The sequence below is a fragment of the Adelges cooleyi genome, unplaced genomic scaffold (genome assembly GCF_023614345.1).
Source record: "Adelges cooleyi isolate 19-005CV unplaced genomic scaffold, UGA_ACOO_1.1 ACOO_flye_CR_arks_rails_tigmint_CR_PRNA_307, whole genome shotgun sequence".
In the NCBI taxonomy this organism is placed as follows: Eukaryota; Metazoa; Arthropoda; class Insecta; order Hemiptera; family Adelgidae; genus Adelges; species Adelges cooleyi.
Window position 1 is genome coordinate 880526 of NW_026095978.1, and position 27857 is coordinate 908382.

At 31.4% G+C, this 27857-nt stretch overlaps 1 protein-coding gene across 3 annotated transcripts; it reads right to left on the reverse strand.

Moving 5' to 3' along the window:
• Positions 1 to 259: 259 nt before the first annotated feature.
• On the reverse strand, positions 260 to 27806 carry LOC126839634 (bcl-2-related ovarian killer protein homolog B-like). Of its 3 annotated transcripts, none has more exons than XM_050575038.1 (3): positions 27350 to 27806; positions 2611 to 3322; positions 260 to 834 (listed from the first exon to the last, which is right to left on the reverse strand). In XM_050575038.1, exons 2-3 carry the CDS (start codon positions 3301 to 3303, stop codon positions 691 to 693), a joined length of 837 nt encoding a protein of 278 aa, XP_050430995.1. In that variant the 5' UTR covers positions 3304 to 3322; positions 27350 to 27806; the 3' UTR covers positions 260 to 690. The 3 variants fall into 3 exon arrangements, with proteins under 3 accessions (XP_050430995.1, XP_050430994.1, XP_050430996.1); XM_050575037.1 differs by having other exon boundaries at positions 2611 to 3333; XM_050575039.1 differs by lacking the exon at positions 27350 to 27806 and adding an exon at positions 10656 to 10733.
• Positions 27807 to 27857: the final 51 nt, after the last annotated feature.

Consider the following 27857-nt stretch of genomic DNA (forward strand, 5'->3'; position numbering starts at 1 on the left):
AGTTTTAAAAATACTTTATTAGACTCCTCAATGGAGTATGATCTCATTTAGTGTGGCAATATATGTATACTTATATATTACACATATATTTACTTTTAAAAAAACGACTACTTAAAATAAATACCACTACTCAGCATATCACATCCAAACCATTAGATAGTGTCGACCGGCTTGTTATGTAATCCTAGTTTGTAGGATATAATAATAATAATCAGATAATGCTTTACATTGGGGCAAAAACAATTCAACTACCACAGTGTATAACAACTAGAACGTTTTATTATTTAATGGAAATAAATAAAATTGTACACAAATACACATACCGTTCGCTCTGTACAAACGCAAGTATTATTTAACATAATTAAAATATTACGGGGTAATTAATGTACAACATAACATACAACGCAATCAAATTTATGATTTTATTAGTAAAAAATAGTAACTATAGGTACTATAATATATCGTGTCACATTTCCATTGATACGCTATATTTTTAAGGATATCACTGGATTATTATTTATACAACAATATGTGTGGGGTGGGGGGGGGGGTTGTGCTTGAACACCGATGAAATACAATGGGATGCCATCTGTTGTATACAACTCAATTTCGCATAGGCCTAGGTAGGTACCGATTGCTTTAATTAAATAATATAATATTGTATTGTTTAAACGTGGCCGGTTGGGGCTGTCACCGAAAAAGTGCTACGTTCTTGAGCCATCTTAGCAGCAACAAAAATAGGATTAAAACTATGAGCAATGTCGCTAGACTCAGTATTGATGAGGAAACAGAGTTTTCGACGTTGGCCGGCCTACAGTACGTTTGTAATCCAATCTGAAAAAAAAATAAACATACATAATTTTGTTAATATTAAAAATGTTTAAGCGCAACCGAATAACAAATGTTTCCAATCGTTAAGAATAATCCGTTGGTCACGAATAAGAAAATTAATAAGATTTTCAAATTTGTTATTTTTTTTTTTGTAGAACAAGGTAAAAAAAATATTTGTGATAAGCTTCACAAAACACAATTATTGTATTACTAACATTTGATTTCCTATCAAAAACACAATGTAAAAATATATCTTAAAAATGTTGTGACAATTACGGTATTATAAATGTTATTATTTTTTAAAGAAAATAAATCATTAATATATTTGATAACGCTGGGGAGATCAAAACTATTGTCGATCCACTTTTTATATTGGTCGAAATTTTATTTGTTCATGTACAATTTTGTTGAAATTTGTTGACATTTAAAACCAATTTTTGAATATTTGTCAAGTAAACATAACACATTAGAATAACATAATGGGCGATTCATAAAGGATAATACACCAATTTCCCTCTTAAACTAATGGCCATTTTTTAGTTAGGTATTCATTTTGGAGAAAATTTACTACTAATATAGATTAGTTATTTACAATATTAGACAATAATCTAAATTGTATCTATCTTTTTTTATTTTGTCTATAATTCACAATTCTCTATCATCTTTTAAAACTTAACGGCGACGTTTATATATTTTAATGAACTTTTTAAAATTAAGAATTATTCGCTGAAATCGATGACTGCTCGACAACCGGTTGAGGATAAATCTAAGTTTAAAATTTAGGACCGAAGGTTGGACGTATAAAAATAATACTAGGTACATTCTTATAGATTTTTATGAGGCCAAATGAGAAAAGAAAAAAGTTTCTTTGGTCTTATGCATGCAGCGATTGTCCACGCTAAAAATCATCAAAACCGTTTATATTTGGGATGGTATCAGACAATTATAATATTTTATATAATTATATAGTGTTCTACACATCAGATAAAACGAAATCGCCAACAGCAATAATTATTTTACCTATACATTTTTTTATAAGCCGTAGATACAATAAAAACATATTTTCCAAATGCTGTTAAAAAAAAATACAATTAATACAGAGGGAAGTACATTGATTTGTTGTTAATATCGGCTATAATCAATGATTTGTCTTCGTGTTTAAATCAGATTAAAAAACGCGCCCAAGGTGTCGGGTAAAAAACGCGTTAAAAGTTTAAAAAAAATAATAACAAGGAAAGTAATAATATATCAATAACGATAAACTCACAAAACGATATTAATTGTTAATAGCCAATAAACGCCCATTTTGTACACAAGTAATTTTGTTATTTAAAAATGTACACATCCAAGGTCACGGGAAATAATAATTTATACTATTAACGGATGTCGTGTCTTCAGAAGGTATAAAATAATATCTAGTGGAATGGACCGACTGACTTTTACTTTTTTATATCTCAGCTTTATTACCTATAGGAAGTTACTGTATTTTTCTAGGCTGGCTTGAGGAGAGCTTTCTGTTATGGACATTTCAAAATTACTTTTCTTATTAACTTTTATGTACTACTACTCAATATAAATACATTTTTTTTTTATACCATTATGTTGTTTAAAATCTAAGCAGTTAAAATGGATTTTTATATTTTATAAAACTTAAGCTTTATTGTGCTATCACATGTTTTTCTATTGGAGTAAAAAATAAATAACAGGTTTTTCTTGATAACCATTTGGAGACCACCCGCGATTGGCGCAATGCATTTATGTACTAGTGGATGTACTCACCCATCCGCCGTTGTAATGAATCCAAGCGGCCAGGTCGTCCTCGATGACTTCGCCGACCGCCTCGATGATGTCGGACAACTGCTCCGCGTGGCCCTGTCGCACGGTGTCGACGGCCAGTCCGGCGGCCACACACATGAGCGACACGACCTTGGCCCAGGTGATCTGCGTGCCGGGCCGGAACAGTTCCCGGGACACGGATACCAGCACGGCGGCCGCGCTCCTAGCTTGCCTCGTGGGCCCGGCCGTGTACAGTTTGGGATGCAGCCGCTCCAGTTCCTGGCCGACAGTGAGCACGGCCGGGAACACGTCCCGGACGCCCGCGCTTTGTGGCAGACTGTTGATGCTACGCATCCGAAGTAGCCCGCACTTCTTGGTGAACGCCCCGGCCCGCTTCAGCTTCCACCGGACGTACTGGCTGCACAGCGCCTTGCCCTGGCACGCTATCTGCTCGGCGGGCACCGCGGTCCGCCAGCCGATCGTGTGCGACAACTTTCTGGACACCACGTCGCTGACGTTGCTGAGCCGACGGCGAGCGGTGGCCACGGCCAGCGAGGACGTCCCGTCCACCGTGTTCGCCGACAGCTGGTGGCTGACGGCCGACGACAGGGCCACGGGAATGCTGAACTTGCGTCTCGGCACCGTCCGGCTGGTGGAGGCCGTCCACGAAGACATGATGAGTCCTCCTTCAGACATACGCCGTACTTCATTACACCTACCGAAAAACTATAATCCATTAGTACATTTACATGATGGTCTTAAACTCAGAAAGCTTGCATTTATCTATTATCAGAGAACTTTCTGTTATTTTTAAATACAAAACTGTCTTGATTAAGGGTTTTAAAATAATTTTTATCGCACGATTTAGGCTGAATGTGAACATTTTATGCAGTTAAAAATACAGTTAAAAACAAGTATTTAATTTTTCACTCAATACTAAATACTACAATTTTAAAAAACAAGTAAAACTATAATTAAAACTAACTGATGACCATGTCATTAGCTGCCAGACCACAGAAATAGGATAGTATTAAACGATGAGTTAATCTACTATTACTAGTAGTGTTATTTTTACAACGTACATTGCCGAAAGCCTCGAATCAGGCTATCAGGTCGATACCGTCACTACGGATTTTAGAAAAGCTTTTGACACTGTCAGTCACAATATTTTAATAAACGAACTTGAAAGCTTGGGTGTCGTTAACCCATTATTATCTTGGCTTAAATCTTATATAACCGGAAGGAAACAATTCGTAACGATCCTGGGCTCCTCTTCAAATACATTTGAAACAACCTCTGGCGTTCCTCAGGGCGGCCACCTAAGTCCATTACTATTCTCACTTTTTGTTAACTCTATTTCCACAAGGCTTAACCAAGTAAAATTTTTGTTGTATGCGGATGATTTAAAGATATTTCATAAAATCAGATCTCCTACAGATTCCTACTCCAGAGTCAATTAGACATTTTTACAGACTGGATTTCTCACTTAGGTCTATCCTTAAACCTTTCTAAGTGTAATGTTATTTCTTTCACCAGATCTTTATCTCCAACTTTAACCTCCTACTATCTTAATGGAACTGAACTTGAACGAGTTTCCTCCATTAACGATCTTGGTATTATCTACTCACCTAATCTATGTTTTAGCACTTAAAGTACTAGGGTTCATTATACGCAATACTAAATTATTTAAGTCAGTTGGATGCCTTTGTACTTTATACTATGCCCTTACCCGTTCTCTTCTTGAATATGGATCTGTGGTTTGGCATCCGTATCTAGCCAAAGACCAGCTGCGACTTGAACGTGTCCAAAATAAATTTTTAAACTTTATTGCCTTCAAAATGAACATTCACCACGAACCTCATGATTACTCTACCATGATTAAGACAAGTTTTAAATATCCCTACTCTTGCCTCTCGCCGTGATAAAGCAGACCTAGACTTTTTAAACTCAATTCTAAATGGTTCTCTGGACGTTCCTGATCTCCTTGCTGCCATTCCTTTCAGAGTTCCTTCTCATTCTTCCAGAAACCAATCCCGTTTTTATGTCCCAACTCACAAGACCTCTTATGGGCACAATCATACTCTACATCGCATGCTCAGAGCTGCAAACAACCAATAGTTCTTAGGTCACTATTTCTACTTTACTTTTACTAAAATACTACTAACCATATTATATGTATACTGAATTATTGCTATCTAAATATGAATTTTATATCTTAATTATGTAATTATGTAACTATACAATCACGTACACTTATTACCATATTTGTAAACTATGTAAGATTGCCGTTTGGCGTTTAATAAACAATAATAATGAGTTCAAAATGTTTAATTTATTCCATATTTGTTAAGTTATAACTAAAAAAAAAAAATCAAATATATCACTCTGTATCATTTTCTATAAGCAAAATAGAAAAGTCGTCAGCGTTCCATAAAAAAAAAATTAAATTTGTTTCATAGATACCTATTCCAGAACAATGTCTTTTACCGGAAAAATTTTTTTCACACTTTTGCCATAACCCACAGGAATTATAATTCAAGAACTATAACGGCTAAAGAATTAATTTATAATAAAGTGTACATGTACTACTTATGTCTTATAATAATATTTAAGGTGGTTTTTTAATATGCTATTTCATGTCGGAGTCCACCGAATCGAATAAAAAAAAGAGTGAAAATTGTAAACACTTTTTTTAAGTACTGTTTTGAAACAGTATCGCTTTCGACGACAGAACAGTCATTCTATTATGCAAGTCTTATATAATACGACTAAATTTATTGTGGTATTCGGTTGTGGACACCAGACCATCAGTTTTGTTTACTGTGTTTGTTAACCTAACTTGACCTGAACGCCAAGACAATTGACTTGTATGTTCAATTATCAGATTGTCCTTGTAACTAGTGTTATAGTTTTTCGACGAGTATGTCAATTTTTAATATAGCTAATATTTATACTGTGCGGATGATGATCAAACTTTTTTTTTTTTTTTAAAGGTTTCAATTGGAGCGCATATTAATATTGCCAATATCAAATGGTTCTATATTCAGGAGAATAATTACTATTTTTTATTAGCAATTTCATTAGGAACATTATAACAACCAAGGTCCAAGAGATAACTAAATGACTTATTAAAGTCTGGTCGCGAAGAGGACGATTGACGCAGCCAATGGTAAATGTATTATTTAACATAATACATCTAAGACAATTATTTTGTTAAATGTATCTATTTAGGAATAAGACAAGTATACCTATATATTTTTTTTTTTTTTTTTGCACGAGTCATTATTTAATTGCCGTTACAATGTTTGACAAAACTATAATATATATGTACACAAGGCACAGGTGTAGAAGCTATACAAACAACATTATAAGCATAAAGCCACTTGTGTTTTCATGGCGATAGACGTCAAACGTTTTGTTGTTATGTACAAGACACAGTCATCCGAATCATTTTAGAAATTTAACACCCTTTTCTAAAGCAGCAATAATATATTTTTGAAAAATTATAACCTATCTAATTGTCAGGTTATTTTCAATATATTTGTCCATAGTATAGTTTTTGACAGGAAATAAAATATGCCAACCACACAAATGTTTCAACAGTAATTTTTTCTAAATAATACAAATCAATTATTTTCAGAACTATCAGAGAAAGTTATCCTTTTACTTTTTGAATCACTCTGTATTTGACCATTGAAAACAATCTACTTAGCAGTACCTACTTAACAACGGCTACGGCGTTAACTCATGGCCGCCGTGTCGAATTGGAATAACACATAATATAATTATCCATTGACTTTAAAAAAAAATATATATATATATATATATTGACACTTGGAGGTCGCTATTAAACTGTGTTGTGATAAATAAATACTATTGTGTTGTCCATCGGATAGGTTAGGTTAAAACCCAATAGCAGCTTTCAAGAATTATTTCTGCTCGCTGTTTTTCGGTAAAATAATTTACAATATGGTTTTATTTTCAGTCATACACATTTCGCAAAGAGATTCAAATGTATTGACATTTGTTTGCTGGACAAAAACTGTAAAAGCTACACTATTGTGCTTGTTGCAATTAATTAATGGCTTGTAATATTGTGGATCTAATAGTTTTGCCTGTCATTACCCATATTTATTTGTTCCCCTCTGATACAACAGATTTTTTATAAATAAAATTAACTTTCATATAATTTACCCAATATAACTACTATTATTTTATTTTAATATCATTAGCTTGAATTTGATTTGTGTATGTCAATAATGATTCACAGTTTTTTTTAAATATGTATCTACATTTCGGAAATACTCAAGTGGGTTTTCTAAATTCTGAAAATCTGAAAATTTTTAAAACCTTTCCAGTCAACCCTAACTTAACCACCTTATCTATATGCGCTTGGATCATTTACTAAACAATCTAAGCCCAAGTAATTTTCCAACTTAAAAATAGTATTTCAATATGTTTTGTAGTTTATAAAAGTAGATTTTTTAGGCGCCTAATCTAAACTTACCTGACGGTTCGACGTCCAAGGCTAATCGAGTAAATGATTTAATTGAAATAACGCATCATTTAACACTGTATAAATTAGTATTTAATTATATTATACAATAATTACGCGATAAGATTAATAGACGGACGTTTAGTTGATTTGAAAAATAATGACCTTTACGCCATCTCTTTTGCTTTTAAGTATGACAAGTCTAGGTGGCCGGTCGAAAATTGAAAATGTTTACTAATTTCCCTCAGCAGAGGCACATGGCTCGTGGCACACGACAACATATATCAATAAAACAAATTAACGGTTGGTGTATTATTTGTTAATACCGGTAAACATTGTATAATACATTGTCGTTAGTAAATCGTTAGGGAAACTATGTCGACGGTCGGATTAATGGTCTATTGATTGTCCATATTATTATGGGTTTTTGGTGGATAATAATTATTGTATTAAATATTATAAACGTGTTTAAATGTAAGGTATAAACGTTAAACGGATACAACCAGCAGGACATTCAGGAAAGGAAGGAAATAGTCCAAAGGTGCACTTTTAATAATGCAATGCGTTTGAATAGTGCAAATAAAAATAATACTACTCCGCCATTACACGGGTGACACATTTTTTATAGTAAATTATTGTTAATTAAAAAAAAGTTTCTAACATACAGTATGGGTTAAGTCAATTTGAGTTGTACACCACTTAAAAATGGTAATTAGGTATTAGATGATATACTTATATTGTCCCTATTGCCTTTTTAGATCTACCACCGGATGGCGGCGTTATACATAAGTACTGTTCCATTTTGGAAAATAAATAATATATATACAAACAAAACTAACTACGCGGACGGTGTTTATTTTCAAGAAAAAAAAATTATATGCACATCATGTTGATTGTGATTTAACAACAGCTGGGGATGGCAACATGTGCGGGCTTCCTTTTACATTTAGCTATTAGATCATATTCCAAGACGTTCCATTACTTTGTTTGTATTTACCGTGTAAACAACTATAGATAAGACGTACTGTTGATTTTATTTCACTTGGTGAAATCAAATAAAACCGTACAGTATATTATTCATACCTACTACAACTCGAGTTGTGTCACACAAATAAAGAGACAATCATTTGTGTACACATTCGGCGGCTTAGCACGAGACGAGCCAAACGTTTTATTTGTACATGTCTGATTTTAAACGAATAGCTTATCTCACAGGATTGGCGGAATGGTAACCAAGTCAAAGCCGGCAAATAGTTAACTAATTAATATGATTTAGGATAAATTTAGATATTCATAAAAAAAACCTAGGAAACGTTGATTTTATAGGATTTTCACAGATGGCAATTTATTCAGGTGAACGGGTCTTATGATACCATCCAGGACTTCTGGAATATGCTTGCCAAGTCGGCATGTAAACTTTCTTAGTATTCAATTAGTAGAGAATTATTCAAACGATTTTATTTATTTATGATGTACAACTTTAAAGCTCCGCTTTAGTGAACAAACTATATCAGTTCTGAAACTCTTCACTGCACACTTGTACACGCCAAAGTGATTATGTCCCCGACCGCCCCCCCCCCGTACTGGATTTAAAAAAACTGGATTTTTGTGTTTTTCCACATTCAATTGAATTATTGTTGTTGTCGCGCATACATATTTTGTGTGCCGGCAAAGCTGTAAACTTCATATTATGCGCGTTCACGTGTAATCCCACTTAACAATGTCTAATAAACAGGACTAAAAAAAATGGGAAACGAGAGGAGACGAAGGTGCCTAGTGTGTAAATCTTTGCACAAGCCGGCGTTAAGCGCCCAAATATTGTTGACCGAAAATCAACAGAGAGCGTTAGAAAAACATACCTATATTGTAACTCTCCTATGCGGTTGGGTAGGTTACATGCATACACACATACCTGTGGCGCATGCCGTTTTTAGTTTTTACCGACAGATTAATATTATAACACTAGTGTAATTCGGTAGAGGGGGAGGGGGAGGGGAGGTAAATTAAATTATGTCACCGAACAAAACCACACCGTACTAAAACCAAAACATGTGCGACGGGCTGTGCCGATAGGCATCAAGGTTATTAAATATTGTTACATACAAACGTTTTGAGTAAATAGGATAGCTGTTATACAATAATTGGAAATTGAGCGAGCTGCTGTTTTTTGTTTTGTTTTTTAAATTTTATTTTCCGCAGAAAAATATTTAAATACAAGTTGATTTATTCTTAAAACAAATATATATAATATATATCTACATAAGAAACATCCTAGACAGCCGAGACGCCTAACCGGCGGCAAAGTCCAACCGACCTGGTATTTTTTTTATAAAAAAATTTTAAAAATATATTAAACACAGGATTATTGGTTGGTTCTTCGACAACCTGCTGAAAATCACTATTATTACAATAAATGTCCGCTGCACATAATAATATTATACTATTATAAGCCTGCACTCGACGTACGTGCTAAGTAAAAAAAAAAAAAAAACAAATAATTATACAGTACGGAGTGTAGGCCGGCGGCGTTTGAGTTTTATCAATTTTTACCATTTTATATTATACATATTATATATTATGTGTCCTATAGGCTATATATAATACGGTTATGTTGTTTAGAATCCGAGCTGAGAGCTGAGCATTTAAATAATCATCAATTGACACGTTAAAAGTAAGCCAACTCTATCACTTTAACTCTTTGGCTAAAATCTAAGACATTGCCGGGTGTCGCATCACTTTTAAACCGAACAGTTTATCTTTAATTTTCTTCGAAGTTACAAGAAAATCCTTCGCCGACTTGTTGAACTTTATGCCCTGCAGCTATTTCTGGCTACCAGTGTTTTTGTAAGGATATGTTTAATAGTGCTATTTTAGGACCCTATGAATACATTTTTTTTTAATTTGCATTCTCAAACGAATGTCAGCCCAACCTCGAACAAAAGAATTAATAATATTCAGGACCACAAAAAAAACTTAAAAAAACAGAGGAAAACCCATTTTTGTCGTTAAAAACTATGTTTTTAGCAAATTATGTTAAAACGTGTATTTTCACTTCATTAAACTGTTTTTTAACATACAACTTTAAATAATTAATTAAATTATAGAAATAAATATATTAGTTGGACATAGTCAGAGAGAGGGCACATATTTTAATATGGATACTTATAACTATAGCACAAGGACTTTGGGTAAATCTGAATTCTGCATGGTTGAATTGAGTTTTTGTAAATACAAATTTACATATAATGTGTGTAAAATAAAATCACCATCATTATATTGACACATTATTTGAACTGAAAAATTATCAAATTAAATCTTACATACCTACTTCAAATTATATCAAGTTTTACTTGCAGCTTTATGACAGATTTTTAAGACTGAAAACTTTGACTAATAAAATATTAACCAGTGAAAATATAAAGAAAACATTAAATAAGATGTCAGGTGGCAAATAATTAAATTTATATGATCATTTCGTATGGAACGCTTTACAACTGTGATTATTACGGTGGGTCGGTCGTCCAATATTGGACGATGGTCGCCGCCGACTTACCGGACAGGCCGGACATCGGTGGCCGTCAGCGCGCCGCCGTCGTTTAGGTCCCACGCGTACAGGCCGCTGTCGCGGTCCATGTTGTCCCGCGGTCGTCCCGTCGTCCGTTCGGGTGGCTGCGGCGACGACGGCGACGACGACGTCGGCCCCGGACAGCAGGCGTCGTCGTCGTCCGCGTGCGTCGTCTTCGAAATTGTTTTGTTGATTTATTTTTAACCGATAATACAACGGTTATCGACTATTAATTACTACAACTACTCAACGCGATGTATATCGACGGGCGCACGAAAAACGCACAACGAAAAGTGTATAGTACATATTATATTTATATATATTTATACATCTAACCGGTCGAATTCGGCTTGGGATCCGCGCGGTCGTCACGGCCGCGGCGGCGGTCGACGTGATATTATTATATGGCGTTTAAACGCGTGAGCGCTTACCGGTAAAGAAGCGATTGCGACGTCGGCGGCACGCGACTTCCCGACGGCGTCCGCGGGTTGCAGTGTACACTGTACGGTCGGTGTCTCGTTAACGGCCGCCGGCCGCGCCGCGCCGTCGCGACCAATAGTCACTAACCGGAGGCCGTCTAATACATATGTAATTAAGGCGATCCGTCGCAACATGGACATAATAATACATCATTAGGCATTGCGTTATTATTATGTATAAAATATATAAGTATAGGTAAGTGACATTATTTAGGTGCACCCGACAAAATAATTGAAACTTTTAAAATATTTTATTAAAAAAAAAAAAGTTTTTTTATTTACTATAATAATATTAAATATAAATATTTTTTGTACAAGTGTTTTTTTCAACCAAAAATCAGTAAAGTTATTATTTCTAATCGAGAAAGTTATTATAAAATGTAGAATAAGTAAGCATTTAGTTCCAAAAGTAAATATAAAATACATTTATTTAAAACGGGGTTAAAACATAAAAGTTTGTGACAATTATTCAATTACTGTAGTTAAACCATATGAGATAATGTAAAAAAGGATATCTTCATTTTGTATGCAATACATACAAACATGTTACTAGCAAGATTGATTGTGAGTGAAATAACTTTTACTATTTTTAAATTGATTAAATAATTCGTTTTAAATATTACAGTTATTCGAATTAAAACTAGCCTAGTCGAGATTTCATTTTAAACGTTTTACTGGGATTTTATGTTTTTTAATGTAAAAAAAACTTGTTTGTACAAACCATACAATGCTAATAGTAATAATATACAAATAGATCTAAAAAAACAGAGTACAAGATTTTAGAATGCCTGATAAAAATGGCAGAGAAATTTTAATATTTTGGATCTGCCTACTCATGCATGGGAATGATTGGTCGGTTTTGCAAAGTTGTACTTTTAGATATAGCAAAAGTGTGATTTTCTAATGTTATTTGACTAAATACCATAAACTTTTGTTTGGACATTAACACAATAATTGGAAACCGGACAAAAGGAGAGGTCGTTCATCGTAATGAGCCTATAAAGAAAATAGTAAAACTCAATGTAGTAAAATGACTTTTGCTGAGAAAGACTTTTTGGATACCAAATTTTCAACAGTGTTTAGGACAACCGTTTACCGTTGTTAAAATATACATATATAACTATTGACAATATTTCATGTATAATTAGGTACTTGTTAATAATTATAGGTAAGTATTATGTAAAACTGTTCAAGGTCGCGACTACTGCCAAATTTCTCGTAAAAACCGTGAATTGCTTAAGAAACAATTTTTTAGATAGGTAATCTATTATTATAAACGTGTCCTAAACCCGACCAGTACACCATGCTGACAGTTTTAGATCCTAGAAACGATTGTACGATTGGATTTAAGATTATTATGAGCATTGAGTAAACAGAACAGAACGTTCATGATTATCATAGGTAAGAATATTTCAAATATTTTAATAGTCTAATAATTGTTCAATTATTCAAACAGGCAGACAAAAATGTGTTATTATATTAGTATAGAATGAAAAAATATATAAATAGGACATCAAAGGGGAACTGATTTTTGACATTTTCATGTCTTAGCTCTGGCACATAACCGAAAAAAGTGTTACAAAAAAGCGTTATATAAACGCTGTCATTATCAGATGTCACGCTGTTATCTGATAAAAGATTAAAGAGAATTTCCAAAGACATCAAATAATGTTCTGATTAAGTATCTGATAATTTGTTTTGACCAACCGGAGCTGTTCATGAAAACCGTTTAACCGATCCAAGATGATTAAAACAAATTACAGCGTTTGTTAAATCTAGTTTTTCTAAATCCCAACTAGCACAGAAGATCTAACTAGAGACGAATGAAGAACGCCGGTTCCCATTTACACCGGAGTAGTGACATTGCCTATCCCTAAACGCCTGAAAACGAACAAAATCGGTTTTCACATTTCCATACAACGGACAAATGTATTATTCCCAGCGATATATTATTAAGAACATTTCAGCAAAAGACAGCATCAAGTCCATAGTTGTGCTTTTAGGAACTAAGAATTCTTGATTGGGCGTTTGCAAAAGACAAAGTATCATTGTAAAATACCCAGGAAAATCAAAATCAAATCCGATTAGCTTATACAAAATGAACAAGCATAATAATTATAGCTACAATTACATTAGGATTTAATTAATACCTAGCTGAAAGCCATTAACGCATTCGGTGACGACTGAACGTTTCTTAGAATACAATTAAAAAATAAAAAAGGCAGATAATACTCGAGTAACAAGTGTTTTTTTTTTATTAGGTATACTTATTACTGATTACTTTGTGCGCTGCAACAAACGGCGTTCCGTTTAAGTACAACACTGTTTTAAAAACGATAAATTCGCGTTTTATGACGCGAAAATTCCATTTGTTTATGACCTAACTAAAATTTGAACGATCCAACGTGGTTAGTCATGTTTATATTATTATTGCGTGCAAGATTTATATTTTATACCTCCTTACGTTTTTAGTACAATAATAAAAATATTAACAATAATATATATTCGTCACGTTTATACATACAGAATGGTCAGATACCGAATATCTCTTGAAATATATTTTGTAACTGAAGTTTTCCTTTTTGGAGACATTTTTATTTATATACGATTTTTAAATATTATAAAATTACTAAATATTAAATTTTTTTTTTAACAATTTCCAGAGCTATTATCAATTATTAAAACTTAAATCACAGATTAGTGTACTCTAAAAAAAAATCAAAAAATGTAAACAAACTTAAATAATCTCAGGTCAGTGTAACCAAATAAGGATCCTTTATTATACACTATACAGTGTGGTCAAAGAAATGCTATCTGTAATGTTATCACCACCAGCCATCATTTATCAACTAGTTCCTACCTGTTATCAGTAATTCTTATCAGTTTACATTTTTATTGTAATTTGTAAATAACGTGTCAAAAATTGTTATTTAAATATTTACTGTTTAACTATGAAGTGCACGACCTAGTTTTACATATTATCTGTGCCAAAACGGCAACGAATATTATATTATATAATATATTATTCAATTAACTTGCTAAATTGAGAATAATTTTTTTGAACGTTTTTGACTGTTCGACAACCAGTTTTGGATTATTATATTTAGAGTTATAAAAGTAATTATCTAAATCCGGTTATCGACCAGTCAGATAAATCATTCTTAATCTAAAAACTCAATTAAATGTTTAAACATTTGAATATTATCTAATGTTGTATAACACTAAAAACTAAAAGTGCCTTGAAAAATAAAAATTGCAAAACATCAATTATTTTATGAGTAAATGTGTCACTTAAGTTAAATTTATCACACTGTATAAGAATAAAACCATAAATCATAATATTGCATTATTATACAATTATTTTGCGTTTTTCAACGAAAACAGAGAGCAAAATAAAAACGTGCTTGAAGTACTAATGTAAAAACTTGGGCTGGACCTTTATTTGAAATTTGTTGAGTTTTTAAAAAGAACTTTTCTTATATTAGAGAATTAAGATATTTAAAAAATAAAATACAATTTAAAAAAACTAGTCAAATATTCAAAATGCTTAATTAAAACATTTACGTATAAAATTCGATATCAAGAAGTGTTCGCAAGACTCAAGTTGGATTTTTTGATTAATACAATTTTTTTACCAAATTTATAAGCCGTTGAAAAATGGTAAAACACAATTTCCAATGTAAAACTCATTAATTTTAATTGTTTAATAACTTTTACATGGATCGCCCGAGTATAAGTATAAAAATATAGGTACATTAGATCTTACATAGCTATTCACTAAGCATAGAGGTAACTAAAGTAAGGGGGGGGGGAGAGTTCAAACCTAGTTTAGTTTTATTGACAGTTAATGCGAGTAATTTTATATGTTTTAATTTTGTTCATTACCTAATAAATAATTTAATGTAATTTATTTACCTTGTCTATTTTATACTGTGGCACCCCATCATCTTCCCAGCTAAGTCATTAAAACTTATTATAAGAAGTAATATTTATATGAATTTTGATTTTTGGACAATTTTCCAACAACATTAAGGTATGTTCATTGTAAAAATATTAGTAATTAATATTTAAGTTCGCACCAAACCAAATACTTTCTAAAAACCAATGTACAATATTCAATACATAGATAATTAAGTACAATATTGTAGAAACTGAAATATTATTTTCCAAAAACATACTTCTGTAATGCGTTCACAATGTTTAGGTGCTCAGTTTTTTTAGGGCGGTTTACAATCGTTCCAAACAATCCTTCATCAACTGTTAATTGCTACATTGTTGTAGTTGTTTGTAATGCGTTGACTATATCTATCGACGTTTGTGATGATTTATACTTCTTCTTAGTTATTTCAAGCAAGACATTTTTGGATATAAGATCTCGATGTGAAACTCGTGTTGTACAATAACGATTATAACAAGCGGTGCCGGTTGAAATTTTGAAAACGTTTTACCAATTCATAGATCATAATATTATGTAGGTACCTATTGTTTAGATTTATCTGAATGCGGATTATGGTTAAAACCTTATTTTTGTGCACGGTTTTTGATTAAGATATTTCAATTCAACCTAATCGCAGACAGTAATAAATTCGACTAATTATCTGAGGTGTTTTCCAACTAAAATTATTAAGTTACTACTACGGTAACAAGCTCACAGCCCATTAATTGTTTTTGTGAACATACTCTAATTATCACACCGACAACGCATCTTATTCCCACGGGTTATTAAATCTAATTTTACATTAAAAAAAAACTACAATAATAGGATGTATACGACCTCGAAGGTTACATTGTGTAATATGCACTTTATAATAAGAGTGATGAATACGATAAACAAGTCGGATAACAAATTATTGTAATTAAAGCGCACTATATCTCTATCGGACGGTCGTATGATAAATTTAGCGTAAACGAAATTATTAAAAAATATAACACAATATTATACTTCTCAACAATATTCAGTTGTGTTTCTTAAGAAACTTGTGCTTTAAATCTAGATCACAAAGTCCTCTAATAGTCTAATGAACCTAGCTTTCAAGGTAATACATCCATAAAACGGTGTGGTATTTATTTTTAGACTATTAAAAGGAAATATTAATTGTCCCGAAATCTTAGAAGACATTTATTGGTTGGTCCCTATTTAACATGGATATGTTATTGGGCTAAATAGAATAAATTTCATGTCACCATTTTCGCATTGGACTTTTATTTTCAGTTAGAGATAAGAGACAAAAGATAAGTGGTAAGATACACAATATAAATGATAAGAGATAAATGATAATATATAAGAGATAAGTGATAAGAATTAAAAGTGATTAAAATTGTCTGTTCTGTATTGATTTCGATTTTAATTTTGATAACGATCAGTCTACTACGTTTAAATTTCTAATAATACATTTTACACGTAGATTTAGCAAATTATTAAACTATTCTTGTTTAACTAATTAATTAGTTGTAAAAAAACAAAAATGTTTCTTTGCACGCTTAGCCTCTATTACTTTATAAACGGGCGTCAAAAATGTACATTTTCATGGTAATTTTTTTGAGAATATGATTTAATTATTTTTAGTTATGAAAATCTATTGCGACAGCTCTGTGTCAGCACTGCGTATTGCCTTTTATTAATATTTATACAATATTTTAATGTTATACACTAATGTCTAATACTCGCTAATTATTGTACTTTTCGCATATGTAATAAAATTATGTTTAAAATTTAAATACTACGCGCATAATAATTGAGTATTAACTTCAATGTAAAACAGGTTACTACTAGCTATGTAAACATTAATTTATTACTATTTTTATTTTTTTTGACGTTATTCGAGTCAGGGCGAGGCAACAACAATAATACCATGCGGAATAATATTATACATTTGATTGCGAATTGATATTTATGTAGGTATGTCGGTTATTTAAGTATTTGATTTTTTATTTTTAGCAGCTTATACAAGATATTTTGCTGATTTAAAACAGACTCGCGGTCGTCGTGTCCTGAATATTGCCCAGAATATTCATATTAATAATTGTGTGTAAAAAGTTGTAAAAAAAAAAATAATAAATGTAATGAACGATAACGACCCAGACGATATACATCTATAGTATCCTATAAAAACCGGTTTTGTGGAATAATAATTATCAGGCGTATCATAATAATATTATAATATGTGTTGGAGATTCGTTGTTGTGACCGCTGGCCGTCGGTCGGTTTCAAGTTCTTGTGGTTAGAAAAAAATCTTCCTTCTTATCCGCGGGCAACACACTTACAACAACAGTAATAATAATAATAATAATAATAATAATACCTATGTATACAGTGTGATCCATCTGACGGAAATCACTAATTTTCAATCAGGAAATATGAATATTATTTGGAACATTTTTCCCTTATATGTACAACAAGTAGGGGCCTGTTTTTTTTCTTCAAATGGAAACACAAGCTTTCAACTCAATAAATATGTAGACATATTTTTATTTTTGAAAAATGTTGAATTTTAAATTTTCATCAATCTGTCCGTTTGCTATGACTTTGTAAAGATATTAAATTACCCCTAATAATTACATCATAAAATTGATGTGCTGCTGTTGTAAAAACCAAACAAATATTGACCGGATAAAAATTACAAATTCAAACATATTTTTTAAAACATTTTTGTCTATGAGAAATCCGAAAAAGGTATTTGAGCCACTTAAAAATAGTATAACTGTTAAATATTATTAAAATATAAAGCTGTGTACTCTAAATATTTTACTTAGGTACACATATTTATATTGTAATAAAATATTTCATTCTTATAAGATTTTAAAGAAGCTTAAATAGAATTTTTTTTTTGTGATCACCCATCCCTTTTTTTTTTATGTTTAAGGGATGGAGGTAAAAATATTGTTCTAAGTAATGAAAAACGTAGTAAAACATGCACCTACAACTTACAAGTATATGAAAAAACTGATTTTCAAATTATTTATATTTTCCCAGCAAACGAGTGTCTACATCAGATGGATCATCCTGTATAACAATATTGTCATTATGTCTGTGCAGTTAAGCCCGTATGGCTGCCATGTTTTACACGTTACAAGTGTGTTTGTTGACAAAATATTTCCAAGTATAAGTACCAATCGATTGGGCTGACCGAATTTTCTAAAAAAAAAAAATAATCAACACAAAACGAGCAAATGCAGCCAAGCATTAAGCCTTCTTATACGTGTACAACACTTATAATATAATATGTGTGACATTTTTGTTAAAAACAATATTTTGTCTTATGCTGTAAAAAAGTATTTAAAATAATATATTATAATTTACGTAAACAAAGCTGCAAATTATTGCGAAAAAAATGTATTAATAACATTTGTTTAAGTAACCACAATAATTGTTTTGTAATTTGATATAAGTGCGTTAGGTCTATATAATATTTCCTAACGTCATATAGGTAAAACGTCGGGCAAAGTGCATGATAATAGTATATAAACACATTTTATTTTTAAACCTTCATTTCCACAACCAAAATATAATTTCGTATATTTGTTTTTAAACAAAAAAATTAGCTTATTTCAATTTTTCTTCAATATTTACAAAGATAATACTTATTCACTTAATTTGCTTTCAAAAAATTGCCGTTAAAATTGCTGCAACAAACATTTGCTATAATTTAATATTGAAATAATTTACTGTAATTTATACTTTCTTTAGTTTATCAATAGTATACTATAGGCAATACTATAGCATATGAAGGGTACAGGGAAAGAACCAACAAAGTCACTTTTTAAAAATGACAATTTTTTGTTATAAGATTCGTTTTGATACAAAACGAATCTGTTTTTTATTTTTAAGCACGATTATAAACAAAAATATACAATTTGTTTAAAAGTTTTAAGTATTTCTTTAACATTTTAAAATATTTTTTAGCATTACTTAAACATGTTTTTCTTAGATTAGAAAAAAGTGACTTTGCTGGTTTTTTCCCTGTACCCTTCATATTATTTTCTACTTTCTATAATAATAATAATATTACTAATTGAGACATACATTTGCATTTCTAACAGTAAGACTTTATGTGCACATTAATATACATTGGTGTGATCTTTAAAGGCATTTTTAACCGGATCTTAAAATACTAATCAATATAATATACCTTAGCCTTACATATTATTATGATGTGTATGTTTAGGTAGGTAAAAGGTGTGTGCGAGCATCTGCGTTGAGTTTGTGCATTCCATATTATATTAAAACACTTGACGATGATGTTCGATATTCTTAAGACGATAATAATAATAATAATAAAATAGTGTAAGGTCAAATCACAGCGTTGGGTTTATGACTTCAATGCGATCGTTACCGTGGGCGGGTAATTGGTAGACTGTTGTTTTTATATACTATATACTCAGTCAATATCTCAAAGGGTCAATACCCCATGATATGTATTGAGTGGCTCACTATAAAAAAAAACACCCTGTATTACATATTGTAGTAAAATATACTAATTATAAGTTCCATTAGTCAGTCGATTGATATGCTCACTCAAGAATACCTAATTTATATCATTATACAGAACTAAATGCGATACAATAATTGTTCTTTTTTTGTACAAGTTTGTAAATTTAAGTAACGCAACATAAAAAGGACGGTTAGGTAGTTACAAGTTAGATTTTTTTCCAAGATATCTTAATATGCACAATGGAAATTAAAAATATTTTTAGAACAAAAATAACAAATACAAATTCTGTAACTCTTGTTAAATGAAAACAACGATGAAAATTATCTTCTAGTTAGGTGTACCTCTTGAGGAGACGTTTAGTATAATGTCTGGTAGGTTAGGTATGATTAGGTCATGTGTACAGTACACTGTACAACCCAAGAAACTCACAGCTGTTCAAATAATTTATGAGGTATTCAAAAAACAAATCGGTTAACTAGGTCAACTTAGCCTATAAGGTAATTATAATTATTGTTTTTTTACAAAATTACTTAAGATGTTGGTAAAAATAAAAAAATTTGGTTATCACTACAATCTATAAGCAAACTCGTTAAACTAAAGATTGTTCTAAAAACCTAGTCTAAAAATTTGTTTAGTAGCTTGAGAAAAGGTTAAGTTAGGTTTGGTAAAAATTAACTGTGAATCCCATATTTTGTGTGCACGAATCAACAATTAATAACAATTCAATCTATTTAGAATACAAACGTCATGATACTCGTATGTTATCCACCATCTGGTATTGTACCTGATAATTATCATGTATTATACCTTTCATTAATAATAATACCTACGCTGTATTCAAAACAACATACGTGCCGAAGCCATTAGCAGATAAGTAACTTTTATATTTTGTAAACATCATATTATCAATCCATCAACAAACTGTTTACTATCTATCTACTAATCTAAACTGACTGATGAAATCGGTTTTGTTTTTGGTTACCTCCGTACAATAATAATGTTTGTAATGTACACATAATATAGCTGAGTCTAACAAAGTTTAGATCAATTTTTTCTAAAACTTTCTGTTGTGTATTGTGAATAAAAAAACCAAAAATGTAGGTACTAACTAGGTTTTGTTAGGGATTATAAACAGGTTAATCTAGTTAAGTAGTGACCACGAATACCCCCTTCTTTCACGTTGTCCTGCCACTGTAAAACGTTCAAAACAAATTTACTCTTTATTTTTTTTATTAAAAAAATAATTTAGGTATTCAAAAACGGTTTGCTCGCTGTAGACATTCCGTCCGTCGTACAAGCGGTGGTATTAATTATTATTATTATTATTATTGCACTATGGGCGCATCATAGTGACAATATTATGTACGCCTCAGTACACGACTCGACGCATTTAATTTGATTTATTTTCTTATATTGATCTTATCCCGCCGCGACAGTGTTTGGGGGGGGGGTATAAAAACGGTCGAGTCATCATCAGCAGTTTGTACCGCATTGCTCTTGCTCGGTGGATTCGTTCGAGAAAGACATTGCGGCACAAGTGTGCTCGACAACAATACCAAATTGTATGTAATGTAATTGTTAAATCCAGCACTGCATAATATAATGGTCGTATGGACCTATTTTTTTGTATGTCGGTCGATTGCCTTTGTTATGTGAACAATTAGTGTACGAGCTAATCACAAAGTATTTTTTTCTCGTACATTATACGCCATGCAAAACGTTTTAATCGCACACGACCTAGACGAACGGCTATAGACTTGGCCGGTCCTTGAGACTCTTATTTGACATTCCCGCCGCAGACTTAAACGGGCACGATGAAGGTTCCACACGGTGTAATATAATATAGACGTATAATAGGTGTACCTATACCCATATAGGTGTATATTGTACAACCGGTGTTACTTACACCGACAATAATAATTATAGTAATTTACATGTACAATGTACCTATATCATTTAGGGATATCAGAGTGGGTGACTTTTAAAACTTAAACGGTACCGTACACGTTTAATCGGTTGTGGTTAATAGATTAATTTGCCGAATATTTTCACTGGTCGGTAATCAGTTTTGGTTAATTACTTTTAAGGTTTGAATACAGTTTGAAATTTAGGACGAAATTAAAAATAACTACACTCCACCTGATTGGAAAACTGGGCATCGACCAATCGAACATTTTTTGGAAAATTATTCTTAATTTAAAAAAAAAAATGAATTAAATACAGTCGAAAATGATGATTTACAATAAAAAGTAAATATAATTGTGTTTCTAAGACGGGATAAGAGAAAGTTATCCCACTATATTAGGAGGTTGAAATTTTAGGGCTTAAGGTATGAAAAGTAGACCGAGATATTCCCATTTGAAAAAAACGAGGTCGTTACTTGTTTTTCGTATAAGGGATAAAGTTAAAACATTTCAAAGTAGGAAAAAAATAATTTTCAAAAAATTTCATTTTTTTTTTTAAGAAAATTGTCACATCAGATGGATCACCTTGTACAAGTAACAATGGCAATAAATCATTATTGACAGCGATCAATCCCAATCATATCCATCCTAATACTAAAAAACCATTTTTAAGCACACTATTGTTATTAGGTTCATAGTTAGGTGCAAAGGTATTTTAAGGCAATGGAAAGAGCGATTTACCAATGTATTTAAATAGGAAAATCGCTCGTTTCTTTGCCGCACCCTTTACTATCGTTATTGTTATCATTATTATTATGAAAATATCAAAGGTTTAAACAAAAATAATAATATTTTTCCAAAAATGTCTTATCGCATGCCAAGTGAAACTTACACGGGCATTGGGTGGCTTCCGTGTCTAAAGCGTTAGAAAATATGCGTTTGTAAGTATTGAGACAATTTTCTTAGGTACATATTTATGTTTTTTTTTTACCAAAAAATAAATTATTTTGCGCCTTTTTTTCGCCCCAAGTAATTGCTAATCTGTATTTTCGCGTGCACGTCTGAAAATACAATTCAAGAAAAACCTATTGAAAATATTAACGTCACCATTATTGCAGCACGTTTGCCATTATATTGTTTTTAAACCTAATATTATCATACACATCCGAAGCTGCGTGCGTGCACCTATACGGATATTTTTTTTGTTGGCACAGTTTGCAGTTGACGGATTTTGTTTTTTATGCTATTATTTTTTTTAGCTCATTACAATTCATACAGAGTTTTGTCGCACAACCGTGTCGTGCGGGGCTACAGCTGTATATTATTATATAATAATTCGATTCGGTTTGGACAAAATACATTATATATTAAAATTTGTATTATCATTTTCGAACGCCCGTTTTTTATTTTATTCCACTCGTTTCGCGATCACCCTCTCCGTTTAATATTAATCGCCAAAATTACATATGGACGTACCTACCTACCTACCATAATAATATTATTATAACGCCCATAAAAATCAACAAGGAAGATTCGCGGTCACGAACATCCGACACGTCTTATGTATACATGCTTGCATAATATTATTATATTAAATTGTCTACACGATGAATAATCCTAACGACCGTGTCGGTCGAGGTTAAACATATAGTGTTAATTTTTATTTTCCGCAAAACGACGCCTTTCGTTTGGTAGTCATATCCGATTAGCGTTGGTACCTTTTTGTATGCACAACACAATAACCAAGACACATACTAGGTGATTCGTTTATATGAGACAAGACACTCGTTTTTTGTCTTAGAATAATTGCCATTTTTTTTTTCTTCTCGGAGACACTTAGGTTTTTTACACTATTATTAAATTACAGTTGTTATAGAGCAGCAGGTGATACAAATACGGGCATAGTGACATAATATATTAATAAATTGTTAAATTGATCACTCTGTATGTGTTCAAACCTTACAAGTCACAAACGAACGTTTATTTGAGTAGAGTAGGTGCATAAGTTATATAAGTCAAGTGAAAAAGAGCAAACATAAAAAAGACACCCCTTTTTTACAGCATCTAAAAAGTAAAAAAAACTATTAAGTTCTACATATGTATATGTTTTAATATTATCAATGAATAATAATCAAATAAATAACAAAAATTAGATTCCAACACTCTTTTCTCAAGTTTTCCAATTAAATCAAACCAAAATCAAACGATTTTATAATTTTTGTAATTTTTTACACAGAAAAAAAAAATTGTTGCATTAACAAAAGTTTGGTTGTAATCGTGACGACCAGATTTTGTAGCTGATCCCATCAAAGAATATTTCTATCAAATAGACATTTTAGTCGAGGCAACATTAAATTTTCTTGGACACACCAATCAGTATTTATCAAACCTAGACTACGGGTATAATTTTCTCATAGTCTTCTTCTAATTTAAAAATGTTAAGAGGGCTCTAGACGTCTCAGGAGCGCCTTCCCATCAATTTTGGACCTAACCAGAGCGTGAGTATTGTTTCAAAAGCATTTAAAAACATACTCCGGCCAACTGTACATGTTTTATATTTGTATTTTTTTATATGACTGTAACCCATGTGTTCTTTTTAGTTCCAAACGAGGAACGACCTGTGCGGTTAGACCACGGTAAAAACCACACAGGTCGTTTCACTATAATATTGTTGAATGCTAATTATCATTATCGCAATACCGGCGGTATAATGTACTATTAATAGTGTCTCGTTAAAACGTTTATCTATTCACATATGTGCCATCCCCACATAAGTGTAGGTACAAGTATAATTCTGTTCCAAAAACGCAATAGCAATTAAGAGACACGCATATCGTGTAACGTTACTATTGTACGATTGTTTATTATAATTTTTTTTTTTAAAAAAATGTAGTTTTTTATTTCACCATTGTCATTATAGTCGAAGAGTGAATAACACCTATACTTATCTAAAAAAATTAAAAAACAAAGTTAGATGTTATCAAATAATTTATAGGTAGGTATGTTTAGAATTTTCATCATAGAAGTATCTAGGTATGAATGATGTTCTTAGATAAACAACAAACGCTCCAAGTCTGCTTGGTAGATCAAAGTTTTAATCATTTTAAATCCTTATTTTGGTTGTGGTGAAAAAAAGACAACCGAGGAAATATTTTTAGCTTTGTAAAATGATCAAGTATTTAACTTTTTAAGTATTTTCCAGAGCGCAATTAACTCATGAAACTTAAATGGGAACGAATACATTTTGACTGGTCGGTGGCCAGTTTCGAATAATTTATACTTTTAACTTATTGCAGTTAAAAGTTTACAACTTTAATGACTTATAAATAAAATGTAATTACACAAAACTAACATTTCCAGCATATTGTTCTTATTTTAAAAAGTCAATTAAATATAAATATTCCCGTTTAAGTTTCAAAAATTGATGGAAGAGTATGCTGAAAAATACTACAAAAAAATTATATCTTATCTTGCGTCCAATGGATCACTCTGTGTATGTATATTATGTAAATATTTATATTTTTTGTTAAAAAAAAAAATAGCCGTGGGAGAAAACGGTATTTTTAAATTTGAAGGCAAAATGACCTTGCCCTAGAGCATTATTATCCATATAGATAAGATGACTGACTTATAACTGGATTTAACGAATAATAATCAACTTATACATGCCAAGAAGGTTATTTTGCTTGGTTTTAATGATAAATCAGAATAATGAGCGTGTAATGTGTTGGACTGGTAACTTGTTTGTAAAAAAATTACCAGCTGCCAAGAAAATAATTGTTGGCCTCATAAATATATGTACGGTTAATACTTAATCATATTGTTTTTGTGATTAATCCAAAAGAAATTACCGTTCGTCGTTGACTCATTGAGTAATAATAATTACCATAATTGCTTTAACGGGTTATTGATTTTTTTTTAAATTAGTTTAACAAAAAAAACGACCGTAGAATGAGCGGCTAATCGTTGGTTGAAATCGCTCAAAACGTCATCGGTTAGTACCTAATCGATAAACGCATACATAATAATCTAAAAAATCTACACCGTCAAGCCCTGTAGTCCTGAGTGTATAAAATTAATAATAATAATATATTATGGTAATTATGACCGTTCATTTGGTATTTTTAGTAGCTGTATAAAAAGCTATCTTGAAGAATATTACATACATTTATGATTTATCTAAACAAGGCGATTTTCTAACTAGTTAATACCTAGTATGTTGTTTACAATATTTTCAGTATAACAAAAAAAAAAAAGACACCCAGAGAATAAAAATAAGTTTTATCTTAAAATTAAAGATTACAACATCAAATTACCAACTACAATATAACAGTAAAACCATAATGGTCAAGACGGTTAAGTTTACTATTTATATGTAAAATATAAATTGTTGAAATACTAAGGATATTTTAGTATGTTTAGTTCAAAAGGAACCGATACTGTTTCTCGAGTTTACTGAGATACTGTTTCTATCATTGAAAGAGTTTGAAATTATAATAAAGTCTTTACTCAAAATAAAATCTATGACCTGGTTATAATCCGTTTGGTTCCTTGCATAATTAAATATTTACTATTATTATTGATAAAATTAAATTTCAAGACAAACAAGCAGGCATGTAAATGTTTCTTAATGTATCAGAAAATAAATTTAAAGATTAAAAATGTCATTAGAACTCATATGAATTTCTACTTAATATACTAAAATAATTTACTCAAAATAGGTTTCCCCTATTTAATCGGTAGGTTTTTAAAATTTTGTTGGAACACAAATAATTTGTTTTTGTAAAAATGTATGCATTGTTTTAAAAGTTGAATTTTTCCTGTAAATACAGGGTGATTTTTTTTATCATAGGATACTCAATATCTCATAGGGTTTATAAGAAATTATAATGTTTTTTTTTCATATTTTTTTATACAATGTGATCTCAAGTTTTCACAATTTTTTTTGTTTTTACCCCCTCCCAATTAGTTTTGTTGACAGCAACTTTTGTACTTTGAATGGTAAGGAATATTATTTATAAACTTTTTAAATTGAGAATAATGTACTAAAAATGTCGACTGGTCTATAACCGGTTTCGGATAATTATTTTTGAAGTTATTGAAGTTTCAAGTTTAGAGCAAGAGGAAAGGTTGAGTGTAGTATTATTTTTATCTGCGCGCATTTCCCAACCGCACTTCCCCTCCCATCCTAACTTTTAAAAAAATATTAATTATTACATGCGAGTACAATATGTACTTAGGCTTTTGGCCAAAAAAAACTATAAAATCGACATTTTTTTCATAGTGTAATGTACAAAAACTGTGTCATTTTAGTCGCATTAGCCTGCGGTTTGACCATAAGGAGCTCGGCATTAATTACTGTTTCTCATCTTAATTGTTTATATTAAATGTTTTTTTTATTGTGATAACAAATTATAGTTAACAAATCAACAACAATACTATACTATCATGAATCTCCTCAAAAGCCAAAGGAAAGGAGAGAGAACTAATCTAAGATAACAAAATGAAATCAATTAGAAACTATATTATACAAAACTAAATAAATATTTAACCTAGATAATTTTGATATACAACATTTACATTGCATAAAATCCGAATTAATCGAAAATCTCTAAAACCGCGTCATATCAATACAGTTTATATGAATTTTGAAATTAACATAATTTCCAATATTTAAATTAGATCACCGTGGAGAATTTATAATCATTTATCGATAACAAGATCATTATTGATCCAGAAGCGCCGACAGTGGCCATTTACTGCGCTATCGACACGTTCGATCGATCCGGACCGTCGATTTTTAACATATATTTTTTTTACCTGCTATTATTAATCGTTATTATAATATATGTTTTCTTTATACTTACCATGAGACGGGGTTCCTGGAAAAGATCACGTCCCGGGGTCGACGACCGATGTACGTTCACCCTGTCTTGTCTTGCCCAGCTGTCTTGTCTTGTGTATAAAGCTGTTTTTTTTTGCAGCTATTGGCTTCGCTCACATACCTAATAGCTAATTATCAACGAAAACGATAGATCACCAGCTAGTGTAGTTAATATTATGTGTGTGTGTGTGTGAGTTCTAGAAACGTCTTAGGTCCTGTAGAAACGCAGACTATTATATATTAAATAATTGAGGAGACGCGACCGGAAAAAAAAAAAGATTTCTTGATTTTTTTAATAAAAATCAAATAAAAAAACTATTTTCCCGGCGACCACGGCACGTTTATCGGACACACGAAATACATGCGTTTAACCGGACCGGTATAAGTAAACACACACACCACTGGCAGTGTATAATAATATGACACCTGAGCCTGTCGAGTACCTATGGGCTACTGCGGTCGGCCGGCACACAGCTGCTCGGGTTGTGCGC